Below are 15,361 nucleotides of genomic sequence, written 5' to 3' on the forward strand. Positions count from 1 at the left end.
ATTGTCATTTTTTTAAGGAAAAGTTTGGGGAATGCGCTTATTATCTTTCCTGCCGAGCATTAGATTAGAAGATTGATACCACATAATCTTCTCATCTAACTCTCAGCAACAATGTGTTTCCCAAAATGTCAAACACGGTTTCCAAAAGTTAAAAAGCTCCAAACGGAAAGATAACAGAAATGCAGACTTTGTTTTAAATTTAAAATCTGCAGCTACAAGAAATGTGGTGCAACTATGTAATCATGGCTTCGACATTTGTTGTTTCCAGTAAAAACCCTTCAAAGTGGTACACATTGGCTGCTGCTCTGCAGTCTGAAGACCACTCCTTCCTTCACTGTTTTTCATGGCCAGAGTTCCTGTGGTTGAAATAGTTTTCACCATTCAGAATACAAAAGGACAGTCGCAGCACAAGAAGGAAAATGAAGTGTGATGGCAGTCATTACCTCAAAAAGTACACGGTTTCCCCACCAGACCATTTTCCTAGAATTTATTGCAAAACACTACATTGTATTTACAGGTAAAGAAAAACAACTCTTTAAAAACAAGACAAGTAAACAATATAAAAACACTTTTAAAACAAGGACCAGAGGTACTTGCACATTTTTTCTTAGTCCCTGCTCCTGAATCCATGACACACGGGCAGAGATAAAACTAAACAAATCAAACATTAAAAGAATAGTTCGACATTTTTTGTTGCTTGCTGATAGTTAGATGAGTGGATCGATATCACTCATGTTTGTACAGTAAGCTACAGCCAGCAGTTGGTTACCTTAGCTTAGCATAAAAACTGGAAACGGGGAAAAACCGCTAGCCTGACTCTGTCTAAAGATAATAAAATCCAGCACCTCTCAAGCTCACTGATTAATACATCTTATTTCTTTAATCCGTTTGAGCTTTAGAGGTGTTGGTAGGTGGATTTTGTTCCCTTTGGACAGAGCTAGGCTAGCTCTTTCCCCCTGTTTCCAGTATTTATGCTAAGGTAACCAGCTACTGGCTGTAGCTTTTTATATACTGGACAGACACAAGAATGGAATCAATCTTCTCATCTAACTCTCTGCAGGAAAGCAGAAAAAAGTACCTACCAAAATGCTAAACTTCCTTTTAAAGAGGCTGGCAGCTTTGACTCTTGAAGCTTTAGAAATGACTGACTTTTTCTGACAAAAAACGACATTCACATTGCATTTACAGGCTCATCGATCTCAGATTCCCTGAGTGTGATCGAGACACAGAAGTTCACATCAGTACAGTCTAGAGATACTCTGTACTGAACGAGAGTAACAGCGGTCCATCGTGTAGTGACAGTCCTGACACACTACAAGGAGTCCTCTGTTATAATAGGTGGCTGTGGTTCCATGTCGACACCAGAGAGCCGGATCGTGTTTATATCCCCTGTGCTCTTGAACGTGTACAGTTCATTGTCCACCATCCTGCGGTCCTGGAAGCCGAAGCTGTCCTGCCGGTCGATAGGAGTGCGCGGACGGGACGGGATGAAAGACTCAGACGGGTTCAGGAATGGCTTAAACTGGTCCATCTCAGGATCATGGTCCGGTTCTTTGATTACAGGCAGCTTTGCATCAGTGGGGCCTATAAATGTGTTATAAGAGTCTACCTGCATCCCGTTGAAGTGGTCCTGCATGCTGTCGGCGTAGCCCAGCAGGTGGCCGTACGCCATCGTCTCATCTATGGAGGCGTAAACGTGGGATTCGTTATCAGACCGAGTTTTGGTGAAGTGCCTGTCACTTGGGCGAAAGATATTGCCTTTGCTGATGAAGATGGATGACTCCTTGTTCATTTTGTCTTTTTTCTTTTTCCTGTTTGAAAAGATGAAGGCAAACCACAAACAATAAGAAAGAGTCAACAAGAGTCAGTTACAGGCCGATTGTACAGAATATAGACAATATCTCTAAACCAGTTCATGTCAAAAACAAGATACTTTATCCAATCGCATAGAAACCAGGGCCCATATTCATCAAACTTTACACTTAAGAATGCACTTTAGTATGGAGTCTCAAAACTGACTAAAACATAGTCAAATATTATCATTTGTCAAAAATATAACTAAATACATCAATACATAATATTGTTAGTAAACAAATTGTAATGAAAAAATATGAAGCTTAATACTTTCCCTATAAGCTCCAATCAGTTAGTCAAAAAAGCAAAACACTTTTTTATTTTATTTAATCATTTTAAAGAATAAATTAAAACTTTTAATATTACACTGTCATTTTTTGTTTTGTTTTCCTATTTATCTATTTTTTTGGTCCCATTTTTGGTCTTGACAAACGTATAATTTATCTATTACATAACTAACAATATCATATGTTTTTATTTTTGACTGGTCTGAACATTTTTTTCATTTTCAGGACTCAAATACCGAAGAGCCAACTTAGAAGTAAAAAAGTTCTTCGCTGAAAAAAGAAAAACACATTTATCAAGTATTTTACTTACAGAAATATATAATCAGTAACAAGGATTTAGTCAACATCTTCCATATTAACAACAAAACAAACCCTAACATATTGACAGTACTGTGTTTTTCTGCAAAAACAACGCAATTTTAATTTTTTTTTAAGTTTATATTATTTATGCAAAACCTTTAATATCTCCAATGAGAAATTACCAATTTAATATACATTTTGTAGTATAACAATGTATAAATAGGGATGGAATTAGAGGAAACTGGCTGAATTGGAAACAAAAGAAAACCAAACATGGAGCTGTGAGGAAAATTCTGCCGCTGATAGATGAGGTAAGTCAGAGAAAACGAGGATAATATAAGGGTAATTTAGTACCACAATGACACGTGTAGACGAGATGCATAGAAAGTGATCGCAAACAAAATCAGTGCTAGCTTTATTCTTGCTGTTCGTGATGTAAGCGTTAACATCCGATCAAAAAAAAAACCTGCAAATAAGTAGGTGTAAAAGTCTAGGATTGTTACTTTTATATTTCACCTAAGATCAAAATCTCACATTTAACAGTCTCATAAATACAGGCCCAGATGTTGGCAAAGTTCTGTTACAGGTGTACTCACTTTGCGACGAGGCATACACTAGCCAGCACTATGAGCAACAGCAAAATAGCTCCCATTACCCCGAGGAGGATGGCCAAGAGATCTGTAGAGGCAAACAGAAGACATGGTAGAATTAAGCACTTTACTCTAGTTATTTAAGGGGTATTTGGTTTGTGTACAAGGCCTAAATTAGTCTTGTTTGCTTACTGTTCTCCTTCTGCAGATCGATTTTGGTCAATGCACCAAAGTGCCCCTTCTCTGGCATACAGTTAGACATGGTGAGATAGAAACTACGTGTCACTGTCAGCATGTCCTCCGACAACTTGTCCTCCCTGCGGGTCATTATCTCCTCATTGTCCCCCAGCATCTTCACCTTGATGGCAGTGTGCCCGTCGCTGCATTTCGGCTGGCTGACGTTGACAAACTGCATGTGCGCCTGATACTGGCTCGGTAGAGTGACGATCCAGGATACGGTGGAAAAAGGCTTCATACCCTGAGGCCAGTTGGGGGTGGCCAGCAGGGTCGGAGACAATATCTGTGGACTGACTCTGTAAATAATGCTCTCTAAAAACGGGATGGAAACAATGTGTCAGTACTGTATTCTCCAGCATTCGTGGTGCAACAGTGCCCCTGTGGGGAATTGAACATGCTCTATTTGACATAATTACAGTGGAGAATCACAGCACATAGCAGCATGACAAATTCTCAGGAGAATACAGATATAGATCCTCTAACGAAGGCTGCAACTAACGATTATTTTCATTATCTATGAATTTAATCTTTTGGTTATATGAAAATTCAATCAAATTGATTACAATCTGTTAAAACCTGCCAGAATGTTGATTAAAACCATAAGGAAAGAACAATATGTTAAAGCTGAAACGATTAGTTGATTAAATGATTAGTCAGAAAATTAAACATGTCAGCGTTTTCCAAGCAAAAATGCCAAAACAAATTCTGATTTCAGCTTTTCAAAGGAAAATTTGCCGCTTTTCTTTGACATATATGACATTAAACTGAATATCAGTAAAGATAATATTGGGTTTTTGATTGTTGGTTGGTAAAACTTTAGTTACAGTATATAATTACAATTTTTCACAATTTTGTGACAAAATGATTAATGGATTAGTCGAGAAAATAATCTGCAGATTAATCAAATATTTAAATAATCTCGGCCCCCGAGTATATCCATGTTTACCTGGGATCTCCTCACTGAAGCTGGCATTGAGAAAAGGACCCCTGGTCTTGCTAAAGTCCTCGGCTGTCGCTGTGACTGAGACGTTGCCATGCACCTGAACTTTCTGGACGATTCCTTCAAAGCAGAAATCTCCAACAGAAAACCCATCGCCCTCTGCCACATGCAGGGAGACAGACTGATTACACTCCTGGCCGGGCAGGGACTGTTGGAGACTCCCTGTGGGTGACACCAGATCCACGGTGCCGTCCTGAGGGACGGTGAGGTGCCAGGTGAAGCTGTGGAGGGGCATCGGGAGACAGGAGTCCAGTTGGGGCACAATGAGGACAGTCGCAGAGCAGGACATCCCGTTTTGGCAGTCTGTTATTCAAAAGACACAAAATGAGAATATTAAGTTTCCAACTAAAGGAACAGCCAGCAACAAATACAAAGGTATCGTATTACCTTCGGACAGAGCCAGGCTAGCCATCTCCCTGTTTCCAGTTTTCATGCTAAGCTAAGCTAGCTGTCTACTAGATCTAGATCTCATACTTACATTACAGACTTGAGAGTGGTATTTATCTTTGCATCTAACTTTCGGCAACAAAGCTAATAGCATATAGCTATTAGCATACCAAAATATTAAACTACTACTTCATACTTTAACTTTAATATTTCTTTAACCAGGGAACTATGATAGACATTAACGTAAAAAAACCTCTTTACATTAACAAGAAAACTAAAAAGCTACAATCACTTCATGAACATGAAAAATAAAATCATCTTACCAATAACTTTACTAGCAGTCAGGCGCATATCTTCATTTGGACAGTCGAGAAAGGAGAGGTCGGCCTTAGTGCCTGCAGCCACGTTGATCTTCTCTTCAACTTTAGAGTTAATTCTCATCTCACAGTAGGGATCAGAACCCACTTTCTCTACCTGCACGGACACTCCCTGGTGTTTGGTTAGATCCACCGCACACAGAACTAAGACAGAAATGCAACATAGAGAGACAATATTTTAGTGATCAAAAAAAGTCTTCATATCAGTTTATATTGTGGTTTATATTGTGACAAACATTTTGTCTGCATATAATACATGCAGTATTATGCCATTATAACAAACGTTTGGTTCTACGCATTTGGACTAACATAGCCCCAGGTTGTGCCTCTCATGTTTTACATTGCATTCAAGTCACAGAGCTAAGCTTTTTCCAAAAATGTATACTTCGAAACACTACTACGCTTTGAAAAACCCAGAAAGTCGTTAAACATAAATAAAAGACTTTTTTACCCATCTGGATGAAAACATATTCCGTCTGTGACTGTATTTCCTAATCAAGGTTGCCCAAAAATGACATCTGTCTATTCTTTTTGTAAAAAACAAGTTTTCTCGAGGTAACCTGGTTAGCTGAGTGCATGTACTGCATAAGTTCCAGAGCTTCAGACTCCCAGATGTCAAACTTTACCACTGTACCTGGATGCCCACTCCTCATTACAGAGACTCTGAAGTTCAAGGTGAGTCCCTGTAGCGTCCTGTTGGTTTCACAATTCTTCAGCACCATGTTGAAGTTGCCCTGCTGATGCTGCGGCTGAGAATCCATCAGAGTCAGCCTAGTCATCTTCTTGTCCTCTTTCTGGTACTCCACCTCCACGTCACTGTTGAGACACTCTGGAGCCGTGTGATCATGAAAATGCATTGTGTAGTTGTGCATGCCGGGCACCATGAAGTCCCACTGCATCTGCTGGCTATCAGGGAAATCTCTGGGGTAGTTGGCTGTAATAAAGTCTGTGTCTGACACACCTCGAGGTAGGTTGACATTCACTATGGCAGCCACTGGAGAGAAACAAGGAGAGAATCAGCAGAAGACATCTGGTATGATGTTTCATGTCTTGGTCTAATCCCATGTGGGATAGACCAAATGTTTGGCATGACACAAATATTGTACTAACTTACTGCTGGTCTCAGGTCCAACACTGAGTTTGAAGTCAAAGGGATCCAGCTTCCTGTCGCCAGGCACCTGCAGAGACACACGGCCCTTGTAGCGAGCCAGGATGGTGGTCACAGTTCCTCCTTTGCAAAAGGTACCAATGGTTGCTGGCCCCGTGCGCAGATAGATAACAACAGAGTATGTGTGCTCATCTGGACAGGTCTCCTCGTTGGGAATCTGTCGCATTCCTGTTTCTGGGAAGTCCAGTTGAAAGGTCCGAGTAGAGACAACTTTCAGATCCCAGGTGAAGGTCCGGTTGAAGTCTGGAAACAGTGAGGACTCGGCCTGAACAATGTTTCCAGAACAGGAGGCCTCTGTGCAGTCTGAGATTTGTAGAGAAGAGCATGTAAGCGATGGTAATTTAGTTTTGTCTCAACAAAGACTCAAAGCAAAAAAACATATCTAAAGAATTAAGATGAATTAATCTGCAGGCCGCTTTCAGTAAATCTTTTAGTGAATGAGATTTTTATAAAATCTATTCCAAAAAAATAATCGAGTTGGATGGTAAGTGTGTCAATGTGAGAGTATTCTTTTTAAACTGTGTTGGAAAGAGCAAATCATAAAGTTTGTTTGGACTGTGTGCTTAATGTCATACAAATCAATTTAATCAAAATTTTTGTTTGTTGTTGTTGTTTTATTGAAATAACAAATGTGAAAAACCACAACAGGAGCTAGGGTTGTACCAAATGACATTCATACCTAGGCCTGTAACAAATATTACATTATTGCCTAATTGTCAATTATTTTACATAATCGCGGTTTCTTTGGAAGATAATTACCTCTCCTGAAGAGTCCATCATGTTTTTTTAATCCTCGTGTACTCCTTGGTTACTAGCAACTGCATGGAGGAGGGGTGGGGGTGCATGCGCGATCACGGAAGGCTTGTTATCATGTAGACGCGCCGACAGTTTTGTTGTAATTACTTAGAATTCCTCATGGGGGCGACAGAAACTACGCACTATAGCTTTAACCGCAATTAATTGCTAACCTTAGCTGAGGTCTCAAGGTGTATGACTGGTAATTGTTGATTTTGTTTAGATGTCAAATTGTAATTATACAAGTGATTATTGGTCGGACTAAATTTTCTATTATTATTTCAATAATTAATGTTTGGCACTTGACCCTATACACGTTCATAATAACAAAAATGACAAGGGGGATATAGTTAGAAAAAATGTTTTATGATATTAAAGAGGTGTTGTATACTTTATAGAGTGTGTACCTGTGTTATTACATTATCTGGCTCACATAATGATATAACCAAAAAATTTACCCCAGAATTCATTCAAAACTTTTAATTTGTTTTTTAAAAATGTTTTTATATTTGACTGAAAGAGACAATTACATTGTTAATCGCAATTATTGCTGAGACAATTAATTGTACAGCAACATTTGGAATTGTTACAGCTCTATTCATACCTATTTTTCTGTTGATCTCCACGCTGAAAACATCCTGAGGTTGAGGACAGGTAAACTCTACTGTGGTATGGCGAGGATCTCTCAGGATGAGTTGTGTTGGTTTGCATATCGATGTGGGCTCCTTCTTCTCACATACACTGCAGTCTATGTCACTGGGCACCCTGCTGATGGTAATGACGGTGTTAGGATCAGGCAAAACGGGCATCATTCTGCCACCTAAAGAAAGAAAGTGGTACAACAAGATATTTATCAGAGCAAAGATCAAAGTGTGGTTCACAAATTCATGCCCCCCTCAGGATGAATTGTAATTACTTTGGTGGTCTCGTAACTTTTCATCTAGTGCCTTTATCAGATCAACATTTTTATTTGTTGTTTATAACACCTGCAAAAAACATTCTAAACTCAGATGCCTGATAAACATTAGCATGCTAGCATTGTCATTGTGTGCATGTTAGCATTTGGCTCAGTACTAACTACAGCCTCAGAGTCTTCTTTTGGAAATGGATGTAATTTTACTCCATAAAATACCATCTGCACTGCATCTATATTAATTAAGTTGTGCACATGATTTTCATAAGATATGTCATTTCATTCAGTTTTTAGGGTGCCTCTATGACAACAGATGAAAGAAAAAAGGGTTAACCCTATTATGAAACATACTTGTGTCATTTTAAAAGGACATAGCATTAGTTTTTAGGAATATGTCTGATATACTGTATGTGTTGTTCTGCAAATAGCCTACATGGGTTTCTTTCTCGTGTGAACAAAATGAAAAAAAGACACTTGCCTCTTGGTGCTGCTTTGACAGTAAATGAGTCCAGTTCACCTCCTTTGGGCACTTCTACAGTCACTGTCGTGGCTCCGAGCAGATCCAGATGAGACACTGTCCCACCTTTACAGTAGCTGTTAGTTCGGATCTTTCCATCACTTTTAGTTGTACTCACTGAGTACTGGTGGCCATTTTGGCAATTTTCTGCTTCAGACATCTCTTTTAATCCACCAGGGAAGTCCAAGGTTAATACAGTTCTCTCTGGAACACTAATGTCCCATGTTAGGGATCTTTTAAAGTCCTGGAAGAGGTCGGGATCAACTTCTCCTGCAGGGGGAGTGCAGGTTTTCTGGGTGCATTCTGAGAAACAAAAATGATAAATGTGAATTTTATGCCGTTAAATGAGCATTTGGTCTTTTTTTGAGTGCCACAGAGAGAGAAAGAGCTTTGACTTGGAGTAGACAATGTACATATATAAGTAAATAATAATATCAATAACTAATAAATACATATTTGTTTTAATGAATAAAAAATCTGTATATAAATGCAGGTTGAGATAAATACAAAAATAAATGATTAAATAAATAAATGGCCATTGATTGGGGCATAAATAAATTTAATTAATCTACAATTCTACAAATCTTTATTTTTTTTCTGTATTTCTAAGTTTATTTCTAAAAAACACAATAATAGAGATGCAGAAGTAGATTGTAGAAATAAATTAGACATTTACCCCTTTTTGAAAATAGTTGCAAACATTTGTTTGTTTTCATTTAATTTTGCATTAACTATTGATTTATGATTGTGTTCATTACAGCTTCAATATATGTATGTAATATTTATCTTTATAAAGATATTTATTTCTGTTTTATTTCAGCATTTACTTAAATGTCTTTTATTGCAGACTAATCTATTGTTTTGTCTTCCATACATGAGACTTTAATGTATAGTTTAAAATGGGCAATCTCAAATTTTGCTGGTAATTGAAGTACATGTTGGCATGGCCTCCACAGTTCTCACCTATTTTCTTCCTTATCTTCACGCTGTACACATCCTGAGGTTTCAGGCAGCTGAACTCCAGCGAGAGTTTTTCAACATTCGTCAGTGTCTTTTCTGTGGGGCTACAGTTGGGAGTGGAGCCATCAACATAGCACACTTCACATTCTGGTTCATCAGGGTCCCGGCTGACGACCACAGTCGTGCCTGAATCAACACTTAGAAGCATTGTTCGGCCCTCTTAAGGGGGCAAAAAAGAGAGAGAGAGAGAAAGTTGCTAGAATTGTGTTACACCAGCTATTCGTAAATCTGTCTCTAAGATTGTGTGTAGTCCTTCCTAAAAACGTAGTAGCTACTAGCTAATTTCAAACCAGTGAAATCATGTTGCGCCATTAAAACATAATGGAAAAAACTTTCGACACTTAGGGAAATAAGCTTATTCGCTCTCTTCCCAAGAGTAAGATGAGAAGATCGCTACCACTTTAATGTCTGTATGGTAAATATGAAGCTACAGCCAGCAGGTGGCTAAATTAGCTTAGCACAAAGACTGGAAACAGGGGAAAACAGCTAGACATGGCTCTGTCCAGAGGTAGGCTAACTAAATCAGCCTACCTGCCTCTAAAGCTCACTAGTGCGTTCCTTTGTACTCGGAAGTCGGATTTTCCAAGGTAAAAGTCTGGAAACACGCCCCATGGGATTTCCGAGCTTGCAACTCTGACAACCTCGCAGTACCCCGAGCTCAAAATCCAACATGGCTGCCCCGTGCATCAACAGTAGTGAAAGCTGTAGTATCATACCGTTATTGGCACTTCTGTCTTTTTTTGTGTCTCACTAAATCATCGTCGTACACACAGTCCTGTCCAACTTCTGTTTGTTTGCTACGCTGTTTGTATAAACAAAAAAACAACGTAATGCGTTGTTATCAACTGGTATTGCTAACAATGGCTAACCTGGCTAGAGCTACCCCACAATGAAAAATCTGACTTGTAAATGGAACGCATTCAACTCGGGTGAGACGTCATTCCCAGCTCCAGCTTCCGAGTTCCAAGTTAAATGGAACGCACTATTTGTAACCTCACTAAAAACACAGCTGGCTAAACTATTTAAAAATGGTGGGTTTGTTTAGATTCTCTCTGCCCAATCAGTAGTCTGCAGGTTTTCACGTCACCTTTTGGTATCGCCTCAGCTCGCCTGGAACCTCGACAGAGGGGATACTAAAAAAAGTACCTGTTAGCTAGTACCAGGCACTTTTTTTTCATAATGGAAAAACAAAAAAGGCGAGTAGAGTCAAGGCGAGTCGAGCATGTACCATGTAATGGAAAAACGCTCTAAATTGCATCTCAGCCCCCCTAAAAATTACAAAAATAAAAAAGATTTATTTATTTTTTAAATCAATTTTGGTGCTTCAAGTGAGAGTTTGTGAACTTGTCTGTTATGCACCTGTAACCCAGTCAAGGAAAGGCTTAACAGAAACATAGTGTTGGCCAATCGAAGGTGGTTGTTCCAGACTCCCTCCTTTGGCTGAGTCTCGCTCTAATCTGTCAGAGGGACAGCAGGAGTGCTGTTGGGAAGTTTAACGTTGGTAGTCTTCAGAGAAGGAGAAGAAGTTGGTCATTTCAAGTCGCAGATTAGAACCCGTGTTTTGTTACCTTTGGACAGAGCCAGGCTAGTCATTTCCAGTTATTGTGCTGAGCTAGGATGAAACTAGGATTGACAGTTTCTTAAAAGAGCTTATATTCAGTAATTTGTTCTTACTTAGTGGTCCAGCGGAGGCCTGGAACAACAGTGAATCGACCTGAGCCTTTGGTTTAACGTGCAGAGACACAACAGCTCCATTGGGCAGGTCAAAACGAGTGACAGAACCACCTTGACAATACTGAGTCCGGCCCTTGGTGTTTGTTTTGGATGCGGTCACCGAATACTGAAATCCATTAGGGCATGGTTGGGATGTCTCTATCAGCCCATCTCCAAGTATGTCCAGACTCACAACTGTCTTCTCAGGTGCCTTCAGCTCCCAGGTAAAGGTTCTGCTGAACTCTTTAAGGATGGAGGGTTGACCTTTTTCTGTTGTAGGGTTGCAGGTATCCTTAGTGCACTCTGGATAAAAAATAAAGGCAACAAAAAGATGCACAGATTGATTAAGAATTTCAACGCTAGTGCAAGGTGCATGTGTATGTCTGTTAATTATGTTTTGATGTAAATTAAGCAATTTAAATTAGAATTAATAGAATTGTGGCACCCCAACAACAGGACTGAGGCTGGACGAGAATTATGCAGGTTTTTGGGTTCTTATGTCAAGGCAGTAACCGAGAAGGTTGACCCCTTTAAATTGAACTTATCACACCTGATAACAGAAACGGCTCTTCATAAGGGGTTTAACCTCAAAATCTTTTAAGAATAAAACCTATATACTTTGAATTGTGATTGGTTCCCTAAACAAAAACAATCCCTGAAAAACTTCAAATGAGGTCAATAAACTAACCAATTGTACGCGTAATCGTCACAGTGTATGCCTGTTCAATCGGCTGGGAGCAGTTGAACAGCAGTTTGACCTCCTCCTCAGGTGGCAGGGACAGAGAGGAGTGGCAGGATGTTGGTGTGTCATTCACCCCGCTCACTGTACACAGAGCACATTGATCCAACGGCAGCTCGGTAAACACCATCACTGTCGAGCCTTTGTCTGGTCGGACCGTCGTCTGTAGGCATTCTGAGGGAACAGATCACACGGGAGTTAGCTGCAAGTAGCCTAAAGATGTTGTAAACTCTGATCAGTAATCTAAAGGTGTGCTTTTTGATTGGGTTGGGGAGAAAATTAAAACATGGAAACAATTGCATTGCACTTTTCTGCTTGTTTTTGCACTTCTGGTTGGACGCAAACTGCATTTCGCTGTCTTTGTACTTGTACACTGCACAATGACAATAAAGTTGAATCTAAATCTAAATCAATGCAAAGTGAGTCCTCTATTGCTTCAACTGCACATCCGCTGATTGAAAGCATGCTGAGACACATTAACGCTGCATGGCTAAGGATGGCAATGACGGTCGGTCAATCGGTCGACCACTTTGGTCCAGACTGAAGTATCTTAACAACTCTTGGGTGGATTTCCATGAAATTTAATACAAACATTCATGGTTCAACATGATAGCATAGCATGTACAGCAAAAATGCCAAACATTCTTTGGTTTAAGGTAAACTGGATAACTTTGGACTTAGGACTCTCAGACACAACTAGAACTCAACTAGAACTCACCTTGGACTCTGAAAAACTGTGCTTTTTTACTTTTTTCCGACATTTTACAGACAACACGACCATTGAACGAATTATCGGGAGATTAATTGAAAATAGTGGGTAGTTCCAGCACTATTCAAACATTACAGGGGAGGGATACATCAAATGAGAGGACATCAGTTTGCTTACACTGAGCAGAACACCATTCAGCTCTCCTGGACAATTTAAGGTCTGAGCAGAACACCATTCAGCTCTCCTGGACAATTTAAGGTATCAATTCAACCCCCTTAGCAATATTTAGGTTACAAAAGGAACAAAACACACACACACACACTGGGTACAAAATTAGCACCACCCACCAGCCAAATGCTGGTAAAATGTGCAAGTGGCTAGTAGATTTGCTTTACTCACCAGCCAAAAAAACAATGGTAATCTACGTATTGTGTGGCTGGTAAAATTTGAACATTTGGCTGGTGGACAAAAAAGTTAATTAAAAAGTTAAAAAAGTTCATTTTTGTAAATACACACACACACACACACACACACACACACACACACACACACACACACACACAAACACAACTGTTGACACTTGAGCCAGGCACACCTATCATGTTGTGTAATAAATTGACTTCACATTATTGTGAGCACTGAGTAAAGAGAAGAACTCTGGTGGACCAGTTTTAAAAAGTAACTGCTGTTTGTGTGATAATTTAATCTCATGGGGCAAATGTAAACTTCTCCCTTTAGGGCAATGCCTTTTACAACCTTAGATGATAATGTTTTTATTTCATCTGTAATTTCATCACACCAGCAGCTTGAGTTGCTTTAAGGCCTCTTCTATCTGAAAATGTTTATACTAGAGCTCAGCTAGGCCAATACAACAGTAGATGTATATTGGCATCTGTGTGTATGTCAGCCGATAAGGAGCTAGAAACTACAGTACAGTAAGGCCAAACTAAGTTCAGGTAATTTAACAAGACGTGTCTCCATATAGTTGATTTTTCAACTGGAAAATGTTTTTATTTTTTATGTTCTGTATTCTATTGAATTTGCGAAAACTTGTTAAATAAGTAAACCATAGAAGAAGAAAAAAACAATAGCCTATATCTATCAAAAAGAAAGAAGAGACATTTGTATGCACATATAGACACACGGATACAAACAAGCTACATACACATGCACCAAATACATAAATATTTACTGCCTTGCTTTCCACAGTTTCCTGTCTTCCAATAATAAATACTTCTTCTCATTTCATATAACTTCAATAATAAGTACTTGTCTTATGTTCTATTTTGTACAATGCAACACATCAATTCATAGCATTAATGCCCTCGTCTATTTTACCACATAATGATCAACTAGCTATCTCTCATTCTGAATGAGATTTTTCAAACGAGATGGTTGTCCTGGAGACTTTTAGCTGCTTAACACCATTATGCTTGTGGAGTCTGGACTAAAGGGCATTCCCAAAGCATACTCACCAATCATAATGTTATTGCAAATTACAAGAACTCTGGGTGCGGTTTTCTTACTGCAATGATGCAAAAATGTGACATAAAACTCTTATTAGGCTACAATGTTTTTTTAAAGAATGTGTGCAGTAAGCTGCACAATATCACAAGAAACCAAGAATGTACAACTTTAACTTGCAAGGACTTGAAAGCAACACAGAGCAATACTGAAGCATTTACATAAAATGTTGGTCGGTTTCTTGTGACAGTTAGCAATGGGTGTGTTGATGATGTCACAGGGTTCAAATAGCCTATTTAGTGGCAAAATATAGTATGTATGATAATTTCCACAAATACTATAAAAGAGAATACATTTACCATGCAGCGGATGACTTTTCCCCAAAATATGAATTAGGCCTAAGTCAGGGAAAGCAGTTTAAATCTAGCAACAAAAGAAATATGATGAAACGCCCGCCAGATTCATAGCCCAGCAGCAGATTGCAGGTCAATCATTAATGAAGTCATGATGAATTCATGCCTCCAGGAAGCTCCATAAAAGCCTCATAAACCTTTTGAAAATGGAGGTCTTGAAGTCACACACAGAGTGAATATGTACAGCCTCTCATCTCCACTGTTCATCAATCATTGCCTAGGCCTACATAACGTTGACTTAATGTCTTCTATCTTTTAATGTATTGACACGGAGCTTTAAACACAGCTCTCTTTATCCAGAGTGCTTTACGTGACTGTAAGCATGCTCTCATCTCAGTTGTGTGTTTGACCCAATTGGCACACACTTGAAATAAAGCCACAATGTTTGTTTTAGGCCTAGCACTTTTTTTTTAATGTAGCCTACTAAAAAAAATTTAAAAAATAGATGGAAACACGTGAACATAGCTTTACTAAACAATGTTTTTCTTGCTAGATCGATTATTATCTCACCTGATGAGTCGAAGACCGTCAAAAACAAAAGTCCCAGGAGCGGGCAGGTCGCACAGAGCCGCATTTTCACCGAAAAGAAAGGGTTTCTCTTTTTTAATGTAAAGAGTTTATTAAAAATACGATCGAAAAGGTGCTGTTTCTCTCTCAAATACACCGTTGCATTTTCATTCACTTATCGGCGACAGCGACGGCGTTGACAGCCACTTCCTGTTCTGCATTACCTGTGCGCAGCAGCGCAGCGGAGGGCGTGGCCCACAGGTAGGTTACGGTTACCTGCCCAAACTTGACGGTTGAGGAGGATCGGGCCCTGCCGTTGTACCCTTGAGCCGAGACACTACAGAGCTGATACACACAGTATAGACTTCTGA

At 39.3% G+C, this 15,361-nt stretch overlaps 1 protein-coding gene across 2 annotated transcripts; it reads right to left on the reverse strand.

The window, feature by feature from the left end:
* Nucleotides 1-463: 463 nt before the first annotated feature.
* cdcp1b (CUB domain containing protein 1b) lies at nucleotides 464-15,338 on the reverse strand. Of its 2 annotated transcripts, none has more exons than XM_031295949.2 (13): nucleotides 14,994-15,338; nucleotides 11,847-12,071; nucleotides 11,120-11,461; nucleotides 9,389-9,604; nucleotides 8,387-8,728; nucleotides 7,600-7,815; nucleotides 6,147-6,503; nucleotides 5,667-6,026; nucleotides 4,979-5,176; nucleotides 4,215-4,562; nucleotides 3,224-3,580; nucleotides 3,038-3,119; nucleotides 464-1,811 (listed from the first exon to the last, which is right to left on the reverse strand). In XM_031295949.2, exons 1-13 carry the CDS (start codon nucleotides 15,055-15,057, stop codon nucleotides 1,313-1,315), a joined length of 3,606 nt encoding a protein of 1,201 aa, XP_031151809.1. In that variant the 5' UTR covers nucleotides 15,058-15,338; the 3' UTR covers nucleotides 464-1,312. The 2 variants fall into 2 exon arrangements, with proteins under 2 accessions (XP_031151809.1, XP_031151808.1); XM_031295948.2 differs by having other exon boundaries at nucleotides 4,215-4,571; nucleotides 14,994-15,337.
* Between the last annotated feature and the right edge of the window lie 23 nt (nucleotides 15,339-15,361).

The sequence above is a fragment of the Sander lucioperca genome, chromosome 14, assembly GCF_008315115.2.
Source record: "Sander lucioperca isolate FBNREF2018 chromosome 14, SLUC_FBN_1.2, whole genome shotgun sequence".
NCBI classification, from domain to species: Eukaryota; Metazoa; Chordata; class Actinopteri; order Perciformes; family Percidae; genus Sander; species Sander lucioperca.